The following is a 15,110-nucleotide window of genomic DNA, read 5'->3' as shown; positions in this document are numbered from 1 at the left end:
TGTCTTGTAGTGAGGGGCCCAAAACTGAACACAGTATTTGACGTGTGGTCTCACCAGTGCTGAGTATAGGGGCACAATCACTTCTCTACTCCTGCTGGCCACACTTTCTGATACAAACTGGGATGCTGTTGGCCACCTGGGCACACTGCTGCCTCATACACTGGCTGTCAACCAACACCCCCAGGTCCTTTTCTGCTGCACAGCTTTCCAGCCACTCTTCCCCAAGCCTGTAGTGTTGCATAGGGTTGTTGTGACTCAAATGCAGGACCTGGCACTTGGCCTTGTTGAACCTCATACAGTTGGCCTTGGCCCATTGATCTAGCCTGTACAGATCCCTCTGTAAAGCCTTCCCTCAAGCAGATCAACACTCCCACCCAACTTGGCATCATCTGCAAACTTACTGAGGGTGCACTTGATCCCTTCATCCAGATCAGTGATAAAGACAGAACTGATAAAGACAGATCTGTTGTATCAGTGATAAAACAGAACTGTCCCTGATACTGAGCCCTGGGGAACACTGCTTGTGACTGGCTGCCAATTGGATTCAACTTCACTCACCACCACTCTTTGGGCCTGGCCATCCAGCCAGTTTTTCAACCCAGCAAAGTATATGACTCTTGGAGCCATGAGCAGCCAGTTTCTCCAGGAGAATGCTGGGGGCAATGGTGTCAAAGGCTTTACTAAAGTCCAGGTAGACAACAGCCACAGCCTTTCCCTCATCCACTGAGTGGGTCACCTTGTCATAGGAGATCAGGTTAGTCAAGCGGAACCTGCCTTTCATAAACCCATGCTGACTGGACCTGATCACCTGCTTGTACTGTATGTGCTACTTGATGGTACTCAAGACCATCTGCTCTATAACCTTCTACCCCTAGAATGTTCTAGGTACTGTTGGATCTTAAATCAATACACATAATATTATGTGATAGAGTACAATGTAGTCTTATGGGAACAGGTTAGTCAAAGCTACTGCATGAGCTGACTGGTGGGTGCTATCTGCAACCTGTAGTAGTGGGATCTGTTGACGTGCAGAGATAACTGTGCAAATAAATAAAATTTCCCTGCGTGCATCTGCCACATCTTTAGCCATCTGCTGTTACTACTGCAAATACTTGGCTTAACCCAGGTGGTTACTTAACATACAGAAGCCTTCCCCCAATTAGAACTGTAGCTTGAAAGGTTTTGCAAAACTGAACACTAAGACTACCTGCAGGCCAAAACCAGCTTGAATAACAAGTGTAGGGAGGGGTGACTTGACCTCTGAGACTTTAAATTCAAAACTGAGACTATACTGGAGTCTTTGTGCTAGCAGTCTTGACGGTTTCTTAGTAGGGTGGGTGGGGAAAAAATTGAGGCAGAGGACCAACTCTGGAGACTTAGAGTATTGGCAAGGGCTAGTCTACAGCCTCATTTAGTAGGGTGTACTTCACTCTATCCCCTGCTGAAAGGCGTATGCAGATACTGGTAAGCTTCCTAAGTGTCTTTAGTAATACTACAAAAAGATGTGAGGACTGCTTTCAAGGAACAAGTTAAACTGCAATATCTTGTCTTTAATTCTTCCCAGAAATACAGGCACTTGACTACTGTCACTTTTGAAGTAGGAGAGATAATGGAACATAACTTCATCGTTGCAAAAATAATCCCAAATATATTTGAACTCTTATAGTTCAACCTCTCTCTTACTTCTAATACAGGCAGGACTGGAACAATGGTCTGTACCTGGCTCATAGACAGTGACCAGTTTGAGAGTGCAAAGGTAAAAAGCTGGTGTTTATTTTTTGATTCTTTTAGTACTCAAAATGCCCCTTTGGAATCTATTTACTTGAAATGCATTAATACTCTGCAGAAAGTCCATACTGGAAAAAGGATATGGTGAACACTGTTTTAAAAAGTTCTTGCAGATCTTGCTACTATTTGAATTCCTTTCTGATGAAGACTATTCTTAATCAGGAAGGACTGGGAAAGTAGAATTTAAGAGGATACCAACTTTGCCCTCTTTTTGGAGGCATAATAGACCTAAGATCTTGAGCAACAACTTTAAACAGTAGGTGGCCTCTGAGCATGCTCTGCTGAAGATAGTGCCACTGTTCTTAAGTGGTCTCGAGCAATTTTTCTTCCTCAACCTTCCCCCAAATAGTGTGAGGCGTCAAGAATTGTCTTGTCTTGACTGGCAGCATTACAGTAAGAAGCCGTTCTGGGGAAAGGGAGAAAGATCAGCAAGTCCCAGCCAGGACAGATGCATGTGCTGCTTTAGTATCCTAGGTCTGAATATCAATCTGGAGACCCACGTTGCAGAAGGCCCAGGTCACGCAAGATAGTCTGGGCAGACTGTGTATCCATTTAATCACTTGGTTTAAATCTGAGCTTGGTTTGTGAAGATCTGAACTAAGGTTCAGCATTGTCTGCCACAGACAACTTGAGAAATACAGATGCTTCTAAAGCAATTGCTTAAAAAACATATTATCCTTCACTCTTTCATGCCTGACAGACTTAATGTATCTGACTTCCTAATTAGTACTTTCTCATTCTAGTTAAAAACCTCCTTTATAAAGTACCAGAACAACTATTGCATGTTTTCACTTTCATTCCCGTAGTGGAATTGACTAGTGTAATTCTAGTTCACTATCCACTTCTCAGGAAGGGGAATGGTGGTGGGATGAATATCTTAACCCTTGAAATTATTTTCCTATGTAGGAAAGTTTGGACTACTTTGGGGAGAGAAGAACTGATAGAAGCACAAGTACCAAGTTTCAAGGAGTTGAAACTCCATCCCAGGTAAGCCTGAGCTGGTCCAGTACCAGTAGCCAAACCGACACTAGCCTTGTGAGCGCCCCACCTCCCCTGCCTTGTTTCAGAGATGTAGGTTCCTACTACATGCTTTCTGTACTCTTCCTTTAAGGATTGGAAGACTATCAACTGGTAGGGTTGCACTGCATCTTCCCCCCCCGCCTTTGTCCAAGGAAATTCCTTATGCCTTTCTTTGCATAATATCAAATCTGAAGTAGGGTACCTAAAATAATAGAATTGTTGAGATTAGGAGAGCTTTCAGTCCAACCCCACTGTTCAAGCAGGTTGCCTAGGGCTGTGTCCAGTCAGGTCTCGAGTATCTCCACAGATGGAGACTCCACAACCTCTCTGGGCACCCTGGCAGGAGCATGACCCTTTAAGACAATTGAGCTGTTCATCAAAGCCTGATAAGCTGAAGCCTGCAGCCTGGCCTGGGCAGGGGCTATGCCACCAGTGTGGCTGAGTGGAGGAATGCATCCTCTAGAGACTGAATTCACAAGTCACAATTAAATAAGTTATTGCCTCAGACCACAGCTTGGGGCTTTGCTCATCTTGATTCACTGTACTGTGCAGTTCAGAGGTGTGAGGTGAAGCTGGTGACACTTTAGTTGCTGGTATAAAATAGAATGGAAGTACAGCTGTCCTTCAGAACGTGCTTCTGTAAAATGGAAGTATCTTGTACACTTAAACATTCTGCCCATTGAAAGGCTGCAATATAAAAGTTCCTCACTTTTTGCTGAACTAAAAAGTACAGAATTCCTCTTAAAACATGAAGTTTAAATACTGCTTAAAAATGTAGATGTTGAATTTGTCTAGAGGATTGTTTGAACTGGGGAGGGGAAGGAAAACAAATGGCTACTTGCTTCTTAGCTTTCGACTTAGAGCTAAGAACTAAGCTAAGTAGAAGATCTATTTAATCCTACTTCTGCATAGAATTAGTCTGTGTGGGGTACAGAAACTGCATAATATGTCTGGGTTTTTGCATTACAGAGTAGGTATGTTGGGTATTATGAGATCCTGAAAAACAAGTATAACTCGAAACTCCCACCTGAGAGACAACTCAAAATAAAAAACCTCAAAATCTTCTCTATACATGGTAAGAACTCTTGAATTTGGGCCTTCCTCTGTCTGGTAATGGTTTCCTATTACAAGCAGCTGATCTCTGTTTCTCTTGCTAAGCCCATGATAGGAATGTGGACTTACTGGGTTTGAGAATTCAAATGGCTCAGCTGCCCTCCAAAATGCTCTTCATCGTATTTTAATTGCCCCATATGTTTTGTCACTTTCTGGGTGTCTGGTCAAATGGTGTCTCGCATACAACCTGCTCCACTTTGTGAGGGGCATCACTTCTCAAGTGAGATCAATTCCACATGTGGAACTAGATACACTAATGTTTCTTAGCTTAGCATACACACTTGTTTCTGTACACATGTACTGGTAGTCTTGATAAAAGGCTGGAAGTTCAGCACTACTTGTTGTAGAGGACTTCAAACTGCTGTTCTGGTTCAGTCAGTGGAATTAGGCTCTACATTAGCCTGTTCCTGCTCCACTAGTAGGATTCAATGCTACTTCAAAATATAACTTTCAACCACTGAATCTTGAGCTATCTTTCAGGATTTGGGCTCTCTAAGGTCTATTGCAAGGCATTCTGGAAAGGCACTTTTGAATGGGATTGCACCTGATTTTCATGACCACTTATGTTTCCAGCTTATGTATGTGCTCTGGTATAATGCAACTTTTTCTTCCTAGGAGTTGGGAAAGGCAATGGAACTGATATGAAGGTGCAGATAATAGTGAAGAAGCAAGTTGTACTAGAATGTGTATGTGCCAGTCAAGGAAACTGCAAGGTGAGAGTATTATGAAATCATGTCGTTGAGTCTGTCCTGGTTTCAGCTGGGACAGAGTTAATTTTCTTCACAGAAGCCAGTATGAGGCGGTTTTGGATTTGGGATGAAAATAATGTTGATAATGTACTGATGTTTTTAGTTGTTGCTAAGCAGTCAAGGACTCTGTAGCTTCTCATGCTGAAATCTGACTTATAGGTCAAAAGTATCTTCCTGTAGAAGTTGAATACTGGACATAAAACCATCTAACTAAACAGATGCTGTAAATTCTGAGAGAATGAAAAAGCTACACTTTGCTAAATCATAGGAAAAGTAATGGTAAGATAGTGAAAGATTTCCCTAGAAGTCACTTAAATGCAGTATCTCACTCTGACCTGAGTAGCTTAAATTGTTGCCTATTTTTCTAGTGCTTCTGTTGTATTTGTATAATGCAAATGAGTAGCTAGGTATTGTCATTAATTGGTCCCTTGTATATCTGCAGTAACTTTCATAAAATTAATACTTTATTCTGTTATCCAGCTCTTCTTTGATTCAGAAAGTGACTCTGTAGTCATTGGCTTGGAAGACAGCCCTGTTATAAGTGGTGATGTGAAAGTCCGATTTGAATCACGTTCTGTAAGTATAACAGTGAAGACCTGCAGACAGCAGCTGGGTCCTGGCTGGCTATGTTGTAGTGGGGCAGAATCTGTGTTCCTCCCCAGTGACTCCTGCTATGTTGGGTGGCCCCACTGTGCAGTGACTGATGCAGTAAATGTTGCTACCTCAGCCTGTGTAGGCAGGGGAGGCATCTGGCTGTTCATATGGTACAACCAAGACATCGTAGTTGAGTACTTGCTGCTTCTAACATGGGTTTCTTACTTCATTGTGTTGAGTGACCTAGTCCTGAAATAACTTCAGTTGAAATAGTGATCTGGGTGTGATATTGGGCTCTTCAAATGTACTGACTCTGGCACTGCGTAACTTTGTAAACTGAACTACTGAGGAGAGGTGGATACTCTTGCTCTGCAAAAAGAGTCCTATTGTCTATTGGAGTCCTTAAACAAGGTCTTTCCTTCTAGGATCTCCCAAAAGGCTATGATGACTGCCCATTCTTTTTCTGGTTCAACACTTCCTTTATTGAAAATAACAGGTAAGTGATCATAGTGACTGCCTTCAGATCCTAACTTCTGTCTGAACAGAGGTGAAAGTTCATAAACATAGTACTGAAAGTGAGATGGCTGGCTGATCAAGCCTCTCGGCTTCTGAGTGGGTATTGGTCTCTAACTGTCAGCTGTAACTTGCGAGCAGGCAGTTGACACACACTTGCTTGTGCTGTTCCAAGTGTTTTAAACATATGTGAGCTCTTTATCTTAATAAACCATTGGACTCTTTCCTCAGCTCTCTAAGTATTGTTAATGAACTTTAATTCAAAAAGGTAATGCTAACTATTCAAACCAAAGGCAATTCTGCCATCCTCTATAGCATGGCTGCCTGAGAAGCTGGAACTCATTCATCAGCTTAGCAGGCAAACATTAAGACTAGAGTTAGAGGTACTGATGCTTGGCATCCCAAATAAACCCTCTTTTACTGCTGCTTAGAAATTACTGTGTTCTTGTTGAGATTAGAACTCCTGGGGAGCTCCAGCCAGTGAAAGTTGGGCTTGTCTGTGTCTCTAGGAGAGTTACATAGAAATGTGGAGACAGGAGATCCTTCTCTTCTGTCTACCAAACTTGACAGATTTAGACAAGAGGAAAAGTGAACTTGACATATGAGAGAGAATTACTGTGTTTGCCATGACTGGAATAGGAAGGAAACAATTTTTAATTGATCCCATCAGAGCATGAGGAGAAGTAGCCATGAGTATGTTCATAACTCTAAACTTAACATGCTGAGCCTGCAATGCACCTTGTCTGGATGCAGGCATCTAGTTAGACCAAACCAGTGCCAGGAGAAATGTATGCCTGCTGTCTGACAGCCCTGCAACAGTGCTGCCTCAAAAGTTTCACCCAAGTGCTTTGTTTCCTCCAGGACTAGGGAGGATGCCCCACCAGACCTTCTTTTAAACACAGTTTAATAGAGATTATCTATCTCCTTTTCTGCCCAGAGAATTCTGGTAGACATGAGGTCTGTTCAGGAATGAAACAGCTGTTAAGGGAGTGCTCCTGTCTCTGTATCTCTAATTCAGGCACAGCTGATGTGCAAGTGCTATTAGGTGATAACTAGACATCAATTTGATAAGCATGAAAAGTGGAGAACATGCCTGATGAGCTTGACTGAGTACTGAATCAAATCCTTGCCATTAGGAAGGTCAGTTATTAAATTCCTGCCACTTGTATCCCATCAGGAGGCCTTGAGCTGAATGTAATGCTAATAAACAATCTTGCATTGTGGGGCTTGGGGCGGCAGAAAAAAAGAACCCCAAAAAACCAAACCACAAACCCATCAGATTGGCTGTATGGTTCTCCGACTAGTTCAGATCCAAAGCCCTCTGCAGGTCTGGGGCTATGTTTAGTATTCCAGGGCTGAGCTTGAACTTCTCTTGGCTGGCTGAAATGAAAAGCATGTCTTAGGCTATAAGAGATGCTACTGAATTTTGTCTTTCAGACTCTACCTTCCCAGGAATGAGCTGGATAACCCTCACAAGTCTAAAACATGGAAAGTCTATAGTGAGACGTTTGCTGTGGAGGTGAACTTTATTGAACCATAAGGGAAAGCTGAAAGAAGGGAAACATTGTAAAATTAATTTATCTTCCTGGAGAATGTCTTGCTCCTTCAGTATAAAGTGAAGCAGTCTCATTTTGATGTACTTAATGTATTTTTGTGTAGATACAGCTTCTCAAATAAACTTACATGAAGTTCTGTTGTGCAGAGCAATAATACTCTGAAGAGTTATTTAGTGTTGGCTGACTGTCATGTCATGTTAATGAGCTGTTGGATCCTTTGGAGCTTAGATGTCTCTACATACAGGTAATCCCTGCTTTACTAATCCAAGACAATTGTCTGTCTAAGCAAGAGCATTAACCTGACGGTGGGTGGAGACCAGTAGTTTGCAGGAGGCTGCTGGAAAAATCTGATATGCCTTCCCTCAGGATCAGGGTTTGACAGAAGTCAGTAGAATGAGAATTTGGAGGGAGGAAATATTAGTCTACCTGTGCCAGATTACCACTTCTTGGGTAGAAGTCTTGGTATTGAACCACTCTTCATCAGAAATCCAGTGATGTAGGGTTTTGAGCAACACCTGGCCTGGGAGATGACTGTGGGGGTTGTAGACTGCACTGCTGCCTCTGCTAACCCTTCTGTAAGACTGGCTCTCATCAGCTCATAAGCATGCTACCTGACTGGGGTCAGTTAGCTGGGCTTGCCTTAACACCTGCAGGTGGTGGGTTTGATCTGTGTACTTGCTCCTCTGAGCTAATACTGCAAATGCTCCCTGACCCCTCTTGAGCTATACTAAGGCCTGTAATGCACAAACTTCCAGGATGCTTATCCTGCTTCCAGCTGTTCTCAGAAGTGCAGCTCTTCTGTGGAGACTGTTCATGTCTTCCTTGATGAGAAATGTGTTGAGGTTAGCAGCTTAGTTCTGTTGTTTCCTTAGACCTTTTATTAGGAACCAAGAGTAGAAGGGGAGTGACATAGCTTTCCATAGCTAATACATAGTTAATGGAGTAAGCAGAGAGGTTGCATACCTTCCCTGGGCTCACTTGAGGGTAGTGGTATATTATGAAGTACATGTGGACTCAACTTTTGCTATTGCCATGTAATTACCTGGTATTTAGGAGCTGGACTGTTGGAAACTCCCACAGTGTTGGAAGTTGCTTCCATCAGCGCTATACTTCAAGTGTGGGAGGCTGACACCTGTGCTGAATGACCAAGTGTTCCACCAACTGTCTGCAGTTCTAGGTGCAGGATAGAGTGAGCCTGGGTCACTTAAATACAGGTAGTCCAAGCTCCTGTGCAAAACAGGCCCAGCTAGGGCTGGCTCACACAACTTACTTCAATGTATCTCCATGGATAGCGTTTTCACAAAACACTTAATCTTATAACTACTTTTCCCTCCTCATTGGAATTTCCCATGTTCTAAGTTGTAGCTGTTGCATCTTGTCCTACCCCTGAAAGTCTCTGAGAAGAGCCCGGATCTATTGTCTCCCATCGCTGAGGTTGCTGTAGATAGCAGTAAGCTCTCCTCAGCTTTTGCTTATGGGTGAACAAACTGTTCTCTGCTACCTATCCTCACTACCTTCTGCTTGACTTGCTCAAGTGTGTCACTGCCTTGTACTGGGGAATAAAACTGGATGTTGTATTCCTTGTCTGATCTGACAGCTGGGAGAGCCATGAGCAGAGGCCTAGGCCTGTCTGACTTGCTGGCTCCAGAGCCTGCCATTGCAGCCAGGGTGTGCTGGCTCATGTGCCACTTCTGCAAGGCAGTTCCCCAAACTGTGGTGTTGCTTCAGAAGCTGCACATACATATTATTGTATATAAATTACCCCTCAAGGTTAAGGGGTGCTGGTGAAGTTAATGTAGCCCCTGCATCTCTGGCTTGAGCAATGGAAGAAATACCCACTTACATGGGAGTGAGACCAAAGCTGCATCAGTAGAGGGCGATGGAGCAAGAAGGCAGCTAAGGCCTCTGTCTGCACTGAATGTACCAGCAGCTGGAAGAGGATGTCATTTTATTGTGGCTAGAAGTTGTTGATGACTAAGTTCCTTTTGGCTTAGCTTCGGCAATTGGATACTGTTGTCCTAGGATGCCCTTTCTAACAGCTTGCAGGGCTGTTAAGGTGAACTTTCTTCCTGCTTTATGGAGTAAGCTAATATCCTCATGTAGCAGCAGCAGTGAAGGCTGTTAACAGCAAGGGTCAGGTTTTTATAGCTGAAGCATGCAGTTAAGTGAATGAGTTACAAAATAGCTGTATGAGGGAGATACTACACTTAAGAGATCCAAGCGCACTGCAGCACTGACCTTCTCTGTCTTTAGGGTAGTTGACACTCATCCCTTATGTATATGGAATTTAGGTGACTTGGGCTGGCCTCCTGGCATTCTTCTGGCAGGCAACTTTACCATGATACATGCTAAAGGGTATCAACAGTCTAGAAAGTTGGAAGTTGAGTTGAACTGTAATATTAGAACTGACTTTGGTACTGACAAAGCAACAGCCCAAGGGCTAAACTATAGGCTTTATTTTCCACAGTAGATTATGTAAAATCTGCAGTTGTTTCACAGCACCTTGTTACAGCTGGCACTTTCCCTTCAGTTTGAGGGCTTTATACATTTCCTTTAATTCTGGAGGGGTGGTAACACTGACTTCAACCTCTCTTTGCTCCTCAGCTAGACAAGCTTAAGTCTCATTGCATAAACAAGAGTCAGGTACTCAGTTAATCAAATGAAACTTTATTCCCATGAATTCCTATAACAACATTATGAAGTTCTTTGCTGAACAACCGATACATGTGTACAGCTTAAGCAGCTGTGAATGGAAAAATTACTGCTTACATCAATTTCAAAAGGTAAACTCTCAAAATGCATGTCTTTCAGCCACCAGCTTCTTGCTGCAAGTTCAGTTCTAAATATCCTGCTTCTCTTGAAGCATCAACTTTAATATTAAAAACTTCAACCATGAGCTTTAAAAAATGAAAGCAAAGACAAATCTAAGAAATAGATTGAAGTATTCCACTGCTCTGGAGTCAGTACTCACCTTTTTGTAACTATTAGAAACATGTACAAATACACTATTTCTCTTGGCTAGGCAACTTTGCAAACAAGGGGAAATCTAACAACTCTTTAAGCCTTACCCTCCTACCTGAATTATTTAAACATTTGGTATGAATTCCTTTTAAAGTACTGATGCACAGTTTACTGCCCTAGTGTACTGATCAATCAAGATAGATTAGTGCAATAGAGGCTGAAGATTCTTCAGCCATGCCCTGCTTTAATTGCCTTTTCTCATGGGTGTGTGAAAGGGAGATGAACAGTTCTTGCTGCATGGGATGTAAGAAGAGTTTGTAGGACTGCAGCAGCCACCTTTCAGCAAAGAGGCTGCAACAATGCAGTGGAGTAGCCAGTTTCAGTGCACACTCCTGACTATACTGCAAGAGGCAGTAGGTACTGAGATGCTTTCATCTACACCGAAAGCTTTTTCCTGGATCTAAAAGGGAAGCTGTAACATGCAAAAATGGGCTGTTCCAGCTGTGACTGTTGTCAGTCACTGCCAAACTGTGGCTGCTGTGACAAGCTGCTAATCTCATTGTAGTTCTGATGATCTCAGTGGGTTAGAGTTGTGTCTCTGCCCTCCACAAGGGAGGGCTATCACTTACAGCACACAGACAACATCCCTCTGTACAACTCCAGGCCTGAATCATGAATGGTTCTGCTCTGAGACCTGCTTTGCCTTCTCCCAGGACAGGCAGCAGCTGTTTCTTACAAAGCAGAGCACGCTTGTATAAAACATACCCTACTTCAAGAATGAAAGTGGCATCTAGAAATAGGTGTTATTGCATCATTTTGGGTAACAGTGATGAACTACATGTTTAATCAAATAATGTGACTTAAGCAGGCATGCCCTCAGCCTGAAGGTGATACAAACTACCCAGTCATATGAGCTTTTTCCACTCAGCTGAACAGACACAGCAAGTGGCACAATTCCAGCCCAAGTAAGCATGTGCTACACCATGGAGACCATGGTATCAGTTGTCTTTAAGAACTTAGTTCTGGCTTTCTGCTCCTCTTCAGCTTCCTCTCCTTCAAGCACATGGACTCATTTGTGTCAAGGTGACCCAAACAGGAGCCTGCACAAAGTTACAATTCTGTGCTCAGAGCTAGCAGGTATTCCCAGCAGTCTCCCTTAAGTGCTTAATTCAGGGGTGCTTAGCATACTCCAGCACTTCTTGAAAGGCTTTAGGAAATAACAGGAGCAATATGTTTTTATCTCAAATGCAGGCCCATGTCAGGCTTTAAGTCATACAAGTACAAGGTAGGGGGTGAACACTTCCTACTTTTATAGCCCATTCAGTGGGACAGAGTACACAAGTCAGCTGCCATGACCTGGGAAAGTCACAGCACAGAAGGGAGCTGACAAAGGGCAGGGGTCTACCTGAGGGCTATGTGTCAGTCAGTCAGCCATACTCAACAAGATTAGACAGGACTGCTGTCACTTTGAGTCAGACACTTGCCCGCAACAACTAGGAAAGTTCACCACCACAGTACAGATTTTAAAACAGTGCTTTGTCTTAAGTGTCACAGCCTACTCCTGCATGTTACATTAAACACAGCAGGTCAATATAAATATTTTTTTAGCACCATTACAGGTCAGGAAAATACATTTATGACATGCAATGTACCTAGTGCAGAATCTGCAAGAAAGGAGATAGTTCTGCTGGTCCAATTCAAGCAGCATGTACACATCTCTATAAAATCACCTGAATTTAAAAGACTACAAACCCTAAACTGGAGTGGAGTTCCAAAAATTAGGTCACTGATTTGGCCCTGCTCAGACCATGATGTGATCTTTTGTTCTCCATCTGCTAGAAGGTATCAGTAAGAATCTATTTGTTTCATCATAAGTTTCCGGCTGTACTCATAGGCAAGGAACAGTGCCCCATTGGCCAGGAATGCACGGATCATAGTTGGCTTTAGTCCAGAATACAAGGCAAGCACACCTGGAAATGAAACCAGAGCTGGTTAGCAATTTATTAAAATACCTACCTGCATCAACCAGTGTGCTTTTTACCTTCAAAGGATGATGAAGTAGTGCTGCTGCTTAGCAGGGCATGCACACAGAGAGCTAAACTCACTGCTAACCGCAGCATTACTAGATACCGATACAGCAGTACCTAGAGCTGTAACATGAGCTTAGCCATTTAAGTGCTTGTGTTAGAGGTGTGACAGGGTCTTCAAATGGCTACCTTGGTCACCTGAGGATACAGTTCACAGCAGCTGTACCACTGCTGGCAAGGGGACAGAAAGAACAGCAGGACTATGTTGAGCTGTCAGACTCCTGCTCTGATGAGTATCTTCCCTAACAACAGGGCCAGGATTCGTATCTGCCACCATGTACATTCTTACATCATCTTCTGAAGTGCATGGCGCAGGCCCTTTCCAGAGATGAGACATGGAGGTAGATGCCCTAAGTTGCCAGGCTAGATAGGATTGATTTATCAACCAGCCCTCAGTCAGCCATACCTTAACTTCTAGAGGTGAAGAAAAATTCCGTACTGAACTTAACCAGTTCCTTCAATTTTCACATATGGGTTTGGGAGCTCACTCCTTTATCTGCTTTTAGTGCATATGAGCTTTTGCTAGCTTTAAGTGAATTATCTCCTCAACCAAGAGGCATGGCAGATGGAGTAGGTCTCAATTTCTAGATTCCAAGCTTTCCAGACTACATGAAGCTTTGATACTTCTGTTTGTTAGAAACAGTTATTGTCTAACACATTATCAGTGGACTAGATTTCTTAAGCAATTTTTGGTATTGCAAGGTACAGATTTCAATCTGCAGCCCTACAGATTCAGTTGATACACTGCATACTCACCTTCAGTTCTCACAACAGTTACAAATGTTCCCATAAAGCCTGTCTGTTTTCCAGCCATTGAAAGAACCTGAATTCTAGATTTGACACAGTCCACAGGATACACAGCAATCCACAGACAGCTGCCTCCAAACCCTCCACTTAGTAGCAATGGAATGGGACCTAAAGTTAAGAAATAAGCTTTCATGCACACCACAACATATTCACCAATATAAATATCACATTAATTTATCTACAAGAGTCAAAGAGAACAGAGGAACCTGCTTATGACAAAAGAGCAGTTTGTGCTCCCTCACAAATCTTTAAGTTAATTTTAAGCCACTGGTAAGTCACAAGTCTAACCAGAAGCTCAAAGGTTATAAGGATTGCCTCTTAGATTATTGGCCATGCTAAAAAAGCTTAACTTGGAATTCTGTTTTGACAGTATTAACTGAATTAACTCCACTCCTTTTACACTTGTAATCACTTTCCGTGGCTAACTATGAAATGTTTTAGAGTAATATCACATAGTATCACTAACCACCTATTTAGAGATTTATTTGGTACAGTGAAGTTACTTTGTGATCAGTCATTTTTCATGATGCAACCTGATTTTGTGTTTCAAAGCAGATGTTTATAAACATTTTGCAACAACAGAGACCAGAATGCATGCAGCTGAAATCCTAACTCCCAGCAAGACAAAGTATTACTATTCAGTCTTTTAATAGGAGACACGCAATCCTTATTCTGGCATCTCATCATTTTTTCATGTCTAATTTTCAATCTCAGTGTTCTCTTACTATCACTGTAATTACATCTAATGGTCAGCATATATTTCAGCATACACTTGAACACACTGTTCAAGAGAACACAGCTAAAGAATTCAAAATCACTAAATGGATGCTGAAATTAAATAGTTCAGAGTTGTGTTACCCTATAGGTTCAGCTCTTTAAGTAGTTTTGTAGTATTACAGTTAGCTCACTGTATTTATTCTCCATTTATGTCTTGCTCCATTGGAAAGTGGTCATTTCAATAATTGATTACTGTATATACACAAAATGCAGACCTCCATATTTGTATGTCCAGTTTCCTTCATTTCACATGTATTTTACAACTGGTGTGCATCATTAGTCTATTTTCAGGGAAAATATGCTCCCCCCCGCCTTTCGTCCCCCAAGACAGCATGCTAAAATCTACCTGGAAGAAGAGGCACCATACCTAATTCATCTTTTGATCTCCCAGAGGCAAAGAATGTCCGGCTCAGTTCATACCCTCCAAAGAAGAAGAAATAGCCTGGGACTTCCCGCAGCAAAGTGCTTGACAGGCCACGGTAAAATCCAAGGGGACCATCCTTTTGAATAACACCCTTCACTACTGACCAAACTGTACTGATAGAGAGGTTAATCCAGTTAGTGATATTTAATAGCCAGATGATGAGAAGGTTACATAACAACAGGCAACTGCAGCGACAGTTAAGGGTTAGACCCGTTGTGTAGACAACAGAATTCAAGTAAGACTTAGAACAAGATCCTGCTGGGAGCCCTTCACTGGCATCCAGCTTTACTAGTACCTGAAAGATTTCCAGGCTGTGACCCTCCCAGCCACAACTCTTCTCTGGTTAACAGTGCGCTACAAATGTGACACTGAGGCAATAGAGAATTAAAAATAATAAATACACATTAAAGGGTTTCAGAGATACTGGGCAGGGTGTATACTTACTTGTGTCCCTGGATTATCTTTCCTGACAACTGCATTTCATGCATGGCCTGCAGCCGGCACTTCACCAGTTCTGTGGGACAGAGGACAAGGGTGGCAAAGGCAGAGGCGAAGGAGCCTGCAGCAGCGTTCTGCAGATCACTGCAAAGGAGAAACTGCAGAAGGTATTTGGGCACTGACCTTTAGTGCAGTGGAGCCACTGCACCACCAGTCAGCTTCCTGAACCTGTACTCTAAATATCCTCAAGAAAAACTGACATAGAGTCTTGGGGGGAAAGAGG

General features: G+C 42.7%; 2 protein-coding genes across 2 annotated transcripts in view; one reads left to right on the top strand and one right to left on the bottom strand.

The window, feature by feature from the left end:
* Positions 1-7,486, top strand: part of LOC104622267 (phosphatidylinositol 3,4,5-trisphosphate 3-phosphatase TPTE2-like) — a gene marked incomplete at its 5' end in the record, with an annotated part of 16,625 nt that extends 9,139 nt beyond the window's left edge. Inside the window, 7 exons of the mRNA XM_010289003.1 lie at positions 1,695-1,756; positions 2,695-2,775; positions 3,778-3,883; positions 4,537-4,634; positions 5,151-5,246; positions 5,690-5,760; positions 7,215-7,486. Coding sequence (XP_010287305.1) covers positions 1,695-1,756; positions 2,695-2,775; positions 3,778-3,883; positions 4,537-4,634; positions 5,151-5,246; positions 5,690-5,760; positions 7,215-7,317 — 617 coding nt within the window. The remainder of the gene's footprint in view (positions 1-1,694; positions 1,757-2,694; positions 2,776-3,777; positions 3,884-4,536; positions 4,635-5,150; positions 5,247-5,689; positions 5,761-7,214) is intronic.
* Positions 7,487-11,890: 4,404 nt separating this feature from the next.
* SLC25A15 (solute carrier family 25 (mitochondrial carrier; ornithine transporter) member 15) overlaps positions 11,891-15,110 on the bottom strand; it is a 12,697-nt gene continuing 9,477 nt past the window's right edge. Inside the window, exons 3-6 of the mRNA XM_010289002.1 lie at positions 14,834-14,971; positions 14,333-14,502; positions 13,138-13,296; positions 11,891-12,264 (exon numbers count right to left, since the gene is read on the bottom strand). Of these exons, the coding sequence (XP_010287304.1) occupies positions 12,140-12,264; positions 13,138-13,296; positions 14,333-14,502; positions 14,834-14,971 (592 nt within the window). The 3' untranslated portion in view covers positions 11,891-12,139. The remainder of the gene's footprint in view (positions 12,265-13,137; positions 13,297-14,332; positions 14,503-14,833; positions 14,972-15,110) is intronic.

This window comes from Phaethon lepturus, unplaced genomic scaffold (genome assembly GCF_000687285.1).
Source record: "Phaethon lepturus isolate BGI_N335 unplaced genomic scaffold, ASM68728v1 scaffold10856, whole genome shotgun sequence".
NCBI classification, from domain to species: domain Eukaryota; kingdom Metazoa; phylum Chordata; class Aves; order Phaethontiformes; family Phaethontidae; genus Phaethon; species Phaethon lepturus.
The sequence above is the reverse complement of the archived record's forward strand: the minus strand, read 5'-3'. Positions and strand labels throughout refer to the sequence as shown.